Source organism: Malus sylvestris, chromosome 10 (genome assembly GCF_916048215.2).
Source record: "Malus sylvestris chromosome 10, drMalSylv7.2, whole genome shotgun sequence".
Taxonomy (NCBI): domain Eukaryota; kingdom Viridiplantae; phylum Streptophyta; class Magnoliopsida; order Rosales; family Rosaceae; genus Malus; species Malus sylvestris.
Window position 1 is genome coordinate 34208703 of NC_062269.1, and position 10538 is coordinate 34219240.

The 10538-nt window shown below is 38.5% G+C and overlaps 1 protein-coding gene across 1 annotated transcript; it reads right to left on the reverse strand.

Moving 5' to 3' along the window:
• Positions 1–140: 140 nt before the first annotated feature.
• Positions 141–6488, reverse strand: LOC126584752 (DNA polymerase eta). The gene is made up of 16 exons (XM_050249081.1): positions 6309–6488; positions 5490–5610; positions 5282–5393; positions 5015–5185; positions 4220–4384; positions 3980–4083; positions 3666–3785; positions 3456–3579; positions 2836–2949; positions 2487–2702; positions 2032–2140; positions 1805–1935; positions 1289–1361; positions 1075–1199; positions 750–858; positions 141–652 (listed from the first exon to the last, which is right to left on the reverse strand). The coding sequence occupies exons 1-16, from the start codon at positions 6382–6384 to the stop codon at positions 360–362; spliced, it is 2163 nt and encodes a 720-aa protein (XP_050105038.1). The 5' UTR covers positions 6385–6488; the 3' UTR covers positions 141–359.
• Between the last annotated feature and the right edge of the window lie 4050 nt (positions 6489–10538).

Consider the following 10538-nt stretch of genomic DNA (forward strand, 5'->3'; position numbering starts at 1 on the left):
TCAAACCAATACTAAGTGCCATATTTAGTATTTCTTAAGTGGCTCGTTTTCTTGATTACCTAGGTTATTTATTTTTATTTTTTTTCAATTGACGGTCAAATTGTTTTTGTACAATGATATATTTACGACTAAAGAATAAATTGGTATTGAATTCGCTAATCTTAAGATTTGAATTTAAGATCTTACACTTACCATTATAGAAAAATACTATTAGACCGTAAGTGATTTGACAGACGGTAGTATAATATACACAAGGCACTGCAAGAGCTACTCCAAATCTGTAAGGTTCTCTCATTCTATGGAAGTAACTAATAATAAATTGGATTTAAATACAGCAACGTGCAGAACGACATCATAGACTATGCCTTCTTGGTTGGTGAGAAATAATGAGCAATACTAGGACCCCGTTTCACTACATTGTGCCGCTTGTGAGGCCGGAGCAAGGCACGAACTTCTTGTTGTATTTCTGGTGGCAGCTCATCGATGACAGAGGGGTCAATCTCATCGACATTGTAACTCCACGATGCTCCCGTTCTTTGTTCAATTTGAGACGAACCGGACACGCTAGAAGCCCCAGCTTCTTCAAAAGGTCTTTCTTTTGGCAGCTCAGATTGATTACTATCCAAACTGCTACCATTTCCAGACTGGGAGCCTGCAATATAACTCAAGTTTAGCAGGAGAGGCAAGGACGAGTCTTCATATTTCAATTTTAAAGAGAGAGAGAGAGAGAGGCAGAACACAAAGTTTACCAACAGATAGCGGTGCTTTACCATCTTCAATATTTTTAGCATGTTCTAGCTTCTGTGGAGCGCAAGATGGATCTTGATTCTTGAAGAATCTCAGTATCGAAGATGTTCCCTGCCATACGGTATCATCATAAAGTTAAAACCAAATCTTCGACACACCCAACTGCCCATATACGAGCACTTGATGGCTGAAAAACAAGAAGACGACAACTTTGTTGCAAAATATATTCATTCTTTATCATTCTTGAGTTTAGGTAGCATTCATGACCTTATTGCAATGCCATAGACATAAAATGAATTAAAGAGACGGTAAAAAGGATTGATGAACCTTGTCTTTCAATGCTTTTCTTTTCAGCTCCGGTCTATTGGAACTAGGCACATTAACACAAGGTTCTTCCCCATAATTAATTTTCATTTGTCGACTTTGATTAATTCGTGAGCAGTGCTCGCTTCCTGCATAGATATCCTTCATTATACAGACAAAAGGAAAAGAAAAGCAGTAGGTGGTATAACCAAGAGTTACCTCCTGTGCAAGATACTACCTGAGGTCGACAAGGGTACAGATTCTTGGGTGAATTCATCTTGTATTTGATTTTCTGAAGAGCAACATGGATTCTGCAAATGAAAGAGTAAAACATGATTGGCATATTCCCGAGCAGAATCATTTCATAGGAAATGATGACAAATAAACAACTAAGCATGCAATTAAGTCATTGTAATTAGCATCACACAGCATAGTATAATTATCATACAAAAATAGTGAAAATATGATAAGTGTTATTTGTCAGTGAAGTAATGCCATGGAAAGTAACTAAATTGAACACAATTGAGAAAGTGGGTAAAAAGAAAGTAAAGCAACTGTAGATTGGAAATTGAGGCCACGAGAGAAGAGTCACAATGGAGTCAATCTCATAGTCAGTTGAAGCACAGAGAATCTAAAGATGATACATTTCCGCCCATAAAACACAATTACTATTAAATCTCACAGTATGTACATTCTGGTTCCTTAGATTTCAGGTACACAATTAAACGTACACCTCAAAAAATAATTGAAAAACCTGGTCATTCAACAAATCCTTTTTGTCTTCCATTTGATCCGAACTAGGCACGGCATGCTTGATTGTGGTTTCTTCACCAGGGAACTCAATCTGTGGCTTAGTTACATTCACCTCCGGGTTGCTTTCTTTACCTAAATCCACAATTCGCTTCCATCAGAGTGATTAAGACTGATTTGAAACTATATTTAGTAATTACACACAAAGGACAACTAGGAGACTGGAAATACCTGCAGGTGACAGAGGATCAGCTTCTTCAAAAAGGGTATCCTGTGTTTGCATTGTCGAAGAGCAAGACGTATGATTGCCATGAAAGTATTTCGTGATTGAAGCTGTTCCCTGCACGATGACACATTCGCATGGTAAATACGATGCTATAAAAAAATGGATTTCATTTGTCCAAATACTTCTTTTCCGATAGAATAGTTCACTATCTTTAATATGCTGATATTCTGAAGCACTAACCAGCAGATAATGATTGCAAATGCTACACGGCGTTTTGAGAAAAAAGAATCAATGTCTAACGGTTCTTGTAAAATTCTTTAGGGCATGCTGCAAATGGCCATTTAGAAGTGTTTTAAGAGGTTGTAAATAGGGCAGAGAGACCTAGAAATCAAAGTGGAAAGGTAGAAACAATGGACCAACCATCCACAATATACTAGGAACCAAGTTTGGTAAAACTTACAGATGGTATAGGGACAATTTTACTTGCTGAAACAGAAAGCGACGTTATTCCCCATTGGTTGTTTTGATTTCCTTGTATTTTGGCTGTGTATGAACCCAAGTATTCTCGTAATGCAGCTTGAAATAGACTAAAAGCATCTTCTTGTATCTTGGCAGTCCCATACCTTAAGGGACAAGACTTTGAAGGAAACTTCTTATGTGAATCTGAATCACTGGCCTGAAGGGTAATCATGGTCAGGACAAAGCAAAATGGAAAGAAACCATACACAAAATTTAAGAGTATCTCCACTGGTAGGGGAAAATTTAATGGGATAAAAAAGAGAAGGTTCGAATACAAAACAGATAGGTACCTTGTATGCAGTACCATGCATCATTAGTGTGTGAGCTATCCTTTTGTTCTGGTCCAAGTCTGATAGAAGACGTTCACTCAATTCCTCGCAAAGTTGATTAAGCCAATGCTGAACCTGCAAAGAACCAAAAACCTTGTATGACGGCCATTGAAGAGAATATATTCTAGAAGCCCCCTTCATTCCATGTGTAACACAATGAGGAATTTCCCATATCCCTTAATTTTGGTAAACATATGATTACTTGAAAGAAAACTGAAATTTTGTTATGCTCAAACACCTATAAGCCACATTAGCCATTTCTGCATGCAATTTCTTGCCATTATGTCAATTCAAATGAGACTATGAAAACCAAAAGTCTGAAAAACTGTAAACCCGTGAATGGAGAGTTCCAGTACAACAAAGAATGTGTGCAGCTGAATACATTCTTGTAACTCGTCATGATGTCTATATTGAACTCAAAATTTTCAATGGAAGCAAGGAGATTTGGCATATTTATATTTCCCATAGTTGAGTGACATTAAGGAGATTAAATCCCATGATAGCCTAGTACATGAGATCAAAATCATTCACCGCTAGTGCAAGCTACAAAGCGAATTTGTCTATTGGAGAGCATTACTTACAGAAGCAATCGTCTTCAAAGCCTGAGGTCCAGGAAATGTCTTCCCAGAACCATGGCTTTTCGGAAGAAGGCGCCCCTCAACTTCTTCCCCGCTGACCCCTCTAGCAATATTCCATAACCAGTTACTGTGATTCATGAATTATGTAGAGATCAGAAATGAGATCATGACAAGTTGTCATTCAAAGAAAATAATTCAATGATAGGTGGTCACCCAGTATTGATTCCATAGAGTTCTTGTAGTTTTGCCTCTGAAAACTGCAAAAGGTCACCAACAGTGTTAATACCCAGGTCACTTTGTAATGAATTCCCCAACTTTCCTCCAAGCTGCTTCCTGAAAACAAAGATTTCTTTACAACTATGCACCGTTTATTGGGAAATATAAAGCTAAGAAACATATAATTAAATCTGGTTTTATTTTGTTCATGCTTCAAGCAATGTAGTTTTGCAATGCAGGTTGTAGTCACGTAATGGGCATATCATTTTGATACAAATCTTTTATTCCGGGTAGAACAATCTAAAACTCACATTTTCTTAATTGGCAAGGGATCTAGCAATCCTTTTACAGATGAGGACGGAACAATAGTTTGTTGTGAAGGTTTATTCATACCACTTGCAAGTTTAGCCAGCATCTGATAACAAATCACATATAGTTGATGACACAAAAATCAAAATTCGTCATAAGGGTAAGTGTCCTTGACAACATGATAGTCCACAAAGGAAAACAAAATCAGAAAATTTGAGACTAAGGACCACTTTGGTTTCTACCTTATTATGAGCAATGCCAGCTGAACAAGTAAATTCAGTCTCCTTCAACACTTGCAACCTGAGTTCTGCAACAATGAGTGCCCCACAAGCTAATAGTTTATCACGTCGATCAACACTGCTCCTGCAAAGCCATTTTCGCACATTTTCTTTGGCATCACTGCTGTCCTGAATGAACCCAAGTTCAGTATTATAACAGATTTCTAATGAAAGATGAGCATATATAAAACTAGAGGATTGAATAAATTGCACAATATAAACAACGTTAATAATAAAAATTGAGAAGAAAAATTAGGCCTACTAGAAATTTTCAGATAGTACACCATTATCCCCAAGTTCATTACCTAAGCTAAAACTTCATACTATACTATATAGTCAAAAACTGAATAAAAATAAACACAAACTCCAACACAAAGGAATAAATGCAGTAAGAGACTCAAAAATGGTGTGTAAATGGAATTTAATCCGGGAGGGTATGTAAATGTTCAATATTACATTGTTCTATTCTGCCTCATGATGCATGTTAGAGAGAGCTGAGAGGATGGAAAGAAGAAAGATAATCAAGAATCCAAGATCCATGTAAAACGTTAATGTTCCCTGAACTATTGATATATCCTGCTTCTCCAAACAAGCACCAATTAAAGAAAAAGAGATCAACTAAACACATTCATCATGTTATCTCATCAGGGAATTGGGGACATATTATCTCTGCCAACTTATGCTATTTATGATAATTCAAATTGACACTACACATTAACATTAAAAATAAACATAATGCATTGACATGTGTTAACTAACCTCGCTTTGAAGCCCCAAAACATGCGACTTGAGAGCTTCCTCTTCAATTACTTCCAAGCTCTCGGGAGGAGCTTCCGCTAACATGGTTTCTGCTGCATCAGTAAGATCAAGATACACTTCGTCAATTGATGCCCTCTCACATCGACCCTTCCTTGCCAGAATAGAAACCACCTACAAAAAATAAGTTCACTATAAGTGCAATTGTCTTAGAGAGTCGCTAATGATAAGAAATCCATAAGACATTAATGTCTCTCAAACCATAGAGACCTCTGATCCCGCATTGCGGTATGTGCTCAAGTCAGCTTTACCACGTGCTACTGGGACTTGGACCAGCTGAATTTGTGGGCAAACTCGCTTTGACTCAGAACCTCGCATCGAACTGAAAATCATGCCTCAGTTGTAGACTCGACACAAAAGAACTTTTTTGTTTATAAAAAAAAAGGCACTAGAAGTTGTAACAAGAATACTATTATACCGTTTCACACCACATTTTCGGGCCTCATAGCTGACAGCAATCAAGGCCCCACCTTTCCAGGCGTTATACTGTACCACAGCTGTTGGTAAGCCCCTTAAATCTGGTTGTTTCCTTTGCTCCACTGTAAGTAAGATAGATGATATGACTCCACGACAAAACCATGGATACAATTCTAAGATTTAGCGAAAATGGGGCAGTAAGAAGAGAAAAATTCTCCCAACAGTGTTAACAGCATTTAATGAAATGTCCCAAGATAATGTGTAAGTTATATAATAACGACTTATCCTAATTTATCCAAACGGAATTAAACGGGTATGTGGAAGCATTTTCCAATTTCCATAAGCTAATCAGTTCAACAATAACAATTTTAATCCCAAAGAGTAGCTTTTGTATGTGTTGCTTATTGCTAGGCCATCATCAACCATGTAAGGTAAATTCCCTTCTCAAGTCGGAAAATGTTTCATTTCTACGTGTTATTCATTGTCTACTAGCTTTCTGCCAGCCTGTGAAACTTCAAGAGTTTACAACAATCAACAATTCACATTGATAACATTACATTTCAGCATTGTTCTGCTCAGAAAGGCGAAATCGGTCTCAATTTTCTCGATCGAAGGCCGGAAAGCTATGGTTTTTAGTAATTACATCACAATTTAATACAAATTAACCAAAAAACTCACATGGGAGTATCTAAAGACTGCATTTTTTTTACTACCATTTATACATCTCCAAACCCTAACAGAGTAACAGTCCCCATTGAAAAATACAATTACAGACCCAGAGAGAGAGAGAGAGAGAGAAGGAGAGGAGAGAGAAAGGGACCTTGAACGTAGAAGCAGTCCATGTCGACGTGAGCAATGACTCTGGAATCAGAGGTTTCAGGCCTTGCCACCGGCATTTTCTTCTCTCTTCTTTTTCCCTCCAAATCCAATTTCTTCCAGTAATACGACCGGCAAATACTGTAGTGGGCGTAAGTTAGTAAAGACGTACGCCATTTGTCTAATGTGCACACAAAGGTTTGCTCTCTCACATTGCCTTTGGGCTTTATGGAAAGCTTCGGCATTCGGACTACTTGGGCTTGAGTGGGCCCACGAAATATTGCAAACGTCATGGTCTGAACTATTCATACTTAGGATCCTGGCCGGATCCTCTTTGTGAGGGTCCCGGAAATCCTCCAATCACATCCATTCATCGTACATCGTGCGGCTAGTTTTCTTCAAGTATTGTTTATATTCAATTTTAAATAAAAAAATTTACAATGATTTATGTTCTCACGATGTAAAATGAACGAATATGATTTGATGATGAATCCTCACAAAGAGGATCCGGCGAGGATCCTCATTCTTCATACTTGGCTTACAAAGGTCGTAGTCTAAACTATTCATCTTTTTATTTCTTTTATTTTTATCATCATGTAATCATCTTGAGATTAATTAACTTCATTTTGGGACCTTTTAGCTCTCCACATGTTCTGAACAAATCGACGGTTATAATAACAAGTAGTATCTTTATAATGAACTGTCAACTTATTTGAATTATATGGATGACTAAATAGTCTCCAAATCAAATAAAACTTTATTGAGATGGCTTTAGAAGATAATAAAAGGTTAAATTAGGATCCGCAATGTTTTTTTTACTGAAACCTTTCAATTTTTTTTATCAAAGTTCTTTTACTTTTGTCCACATCAGCATTTAACTCGCCGACTCAACATTTTACATTAATTTATTAAAATAATCTCTTTCTCTTTCTCAAACTGAACCTAAAATAGTATTTATCACCTAAAGTTAAGGTGATTAATTTATATTCTTAAATTTCATTCATCTCTCTCCCACGCAACTCCACTCCATAAGAAGATAGCTTATATATACGCAACTAGGTTATCTTCACAAAACCATATGAATATATAAAACTCGTGTCACGTCCCGATCCCGACATAAATCCAGGATCGACACGTGACGTCACCAAATACTCGTGCATCTCACATATCCCGCCTCCGAGATATGGCAAATCACAACTCGAGAATCGAATTTCAAAGTAATTTTTCATTTACTTTGTTTGTACCATACTTGACCAATCTCGAAACTCCTGAGCATCAGTCAACCTAATACCGTCAAGGACCCAGAAGAGTTTCCCTCCAACTAGGAGGTCAATCACAGCGCAATACGTGTCAATATCAGAAGCCAATCATAGCATGACACGTGTAAACATCAGAAGACAATCATAACACAACACGTGTCAATGTCAAAACAAAGCTAGAAACTCTTTTATATAAAAGGAGATCATTCTCCCACAATATTTCCTAATGTCATTTGTACTAAATCATTCACTAATACTCACTAAAGGAGAGCTTGAACCTATGTACTTGTGTAAACCTTTCACAGTTAATGAGAACTCATCTACTTTATGGATGTAGCCAATCTGGGTTAACCACGTACATCTTGTGTTTGCTTCCCTGTCTCTATTCATTTACATACTTATCCACACTAGTGATCGGAGCAATCTAGTGAAGGTCACGAACTTAACACTTTTTGTTGTACCAAAGTCCTCACCGATTTTGTGCATCAACATTTGGTGCCGTCTGTGGGAATCGCACTTATTCCTACTCTCTTCAGCTTTGTCACGCTGGTTTCCACCATTCATACACTCTCTTTTGACCAGGCATCCCTTTCCAACATGGGGAGCAAAGAAAGCCACATCGCTCAGAATGACACCCCCTCGCACCTAGTGCGAAGCAACGAAAGAATGAACAAAAGAAGTTTGCTTTTCAGGTTAAAGTCGATGTGCTGGAGGCTTAAAACAACAAGATAGTGATAAAGAATGAGATCCTCCAAGAGCAGTATGAGAAGGTCTTCGAGATGCTCTACAAGGCTAGATATACTAAAACACACGAGCTCATCACCCTTGTGGAAGTCAACCATCAACTGGGTGCCCCCCAACACGGAGGGTCATTTGCCCTCAACATGGGTATTCCTTTAAGGAACGAGCTACTTATCGAAATGGCGACCAACATAAGACTTCTCTCAACCTAGCTACTTCGACCCAAAGCAGGAAAAGTGAAGGAAGGCACCTCCTTACAGAAGGAGTGGAAGGATCGAAAGCCGTCTTTGACGACTGTCGAGACTTCCTAAAGCAACGTTGAGACAATCTTATCCATGTAAGCTCAAAGATCAATGACCCAAAGGTCTCTGAAAGACTCGGTCCCCTCCCATGTCCTAGGCTGGCTACCAATTTGGGGAAGGGGTAACAAGTCCTAGAGAAACACGAAGGTATAGGAGACTCATAGATGTTCCGACAGACATACCTTGGAAGTCAGTACGGCGAATCCAGGGAAAAATCACATGCTCTTGATTAAGCCTTCCTACTTCCAAGAAAATATGGACATTTAAGAAAGAAAGCTCCAGTGGTTCAAGACTTCACTCATGACTCTCTTGTCTAATAGCTCCTTAAGGAAGTAAACAAGTTGAAGGCCGAACGACAAGCTGAGATACCTGATTGGAACTAACCTAGGCCTGGCCCTCTTACAAGAAGGATCATCGACACCCCCTCCAAGCAAAGACAAAGCAGAAGCTTGGCTTGCAACTCTATATTGTTTGTTTCTCAACATATTTTCTAGACCGATCGTTTGCATTATGCAGATGACTTGTACACTATTCGCCAGAAGCCAGACGAGTCATTACGTATGTATGTTGGCCGCTTCAGCCATGAGTATTCTCGTTGTGCCGAGGCAAACAACAAGATTACCCTCAAAACATTCACGGTAGGCCTACGTGAAGTATATGATCAATGCCAACACTTGGAAGACTTACTCTGAGGTGATGGTGCAGGTTTATAACCATGCATCCGTCGAGGCAAGGATATACCAAGAGAAACCCTCAACAACCATCCCCTATCAGCAAGTGAGGAATGGAAGCCAGACCCGCCCAAATGAGAAGACCTTAACCTTCCAAACGGCAGGGGTGCATCCCCCTGCCTTACTTAATACTTTGCCAAGTCAACAAACATATCAATCTCAGGGAAAAAGGAAAGATTTCCATCTTCACCAGTTCCATTTTAGTAAAAGAAGTAAATGAGACTACCGCGATAACCAAGAGTATCGCCACGATAATCCCTGACCCCAGGCAGTCAACACAGTGGGTTAAGCACATGTCAGGATAGGCCTTATGACACGTCCCGACCCTGATATTCTTTGAATACTCGGATAGGCACGTGCTGGCCAACACCTGAGGGTGACGAAAGTCATTTATTGATTACAAGAGTAATGATTATGAGGAAATATTCATGAATAATCATTAGAATCTAAGAGTAATAAGCAAAGTTTAAGGAAGTGTCTATAGTGCATAGAACACATTCTAAAACAAAAATCACTAAAGGAAAGATCATTACAAGATATCACACAAGTGAGTGATAGATTACTACTGGTAGGGGAATGCCTTATACGTCGCGTTGTAGTCCTCGTTTCTAAGACCTAAATGGAGGCACAAAACAATGGTGAGTAGACTAAGTTCATATATACAATAATAATTAAACAATTATCAAGATACTAACTCCCACAGTTTATATAAAGAAAACTACTAACATAATAAGTGATGGTTTTACTGAAAACCCTAGCATGCCAAAAATATCTCAAGAGACATATCGTGAAACACAAAATATCAAACGTCTCATAAATCGTCTCATAGCGCTATGTACTACTAGTAAGATCACTGAAATAAATATATCTCCCGACCTTATACCAGCACCGTGGTGTCTGTGCCCGTAGCCAGAGATTACAAACTCTCGGGCCAATGCTTGCTCCGTGTCTCTCAGCCTGTAGCTAGGGATTATTTCTCCCAGCCTAACTGCCAACACCAAATCCTCGCCCCAGGCGGCATAGTGTCTATCTACTAGGTACGTACAAATAGTTACGCCTCTCATAAATAACCACTTCATAGTATAAAGTCATCCATCGTCTATACTATAAAGAAGGGTTTCTAAAACATGCTTTGCATCCTATCGTCATCCGTCAAATAGTCTACCAGTTCATGGTTTTTATAAAAATACGATATATCAAA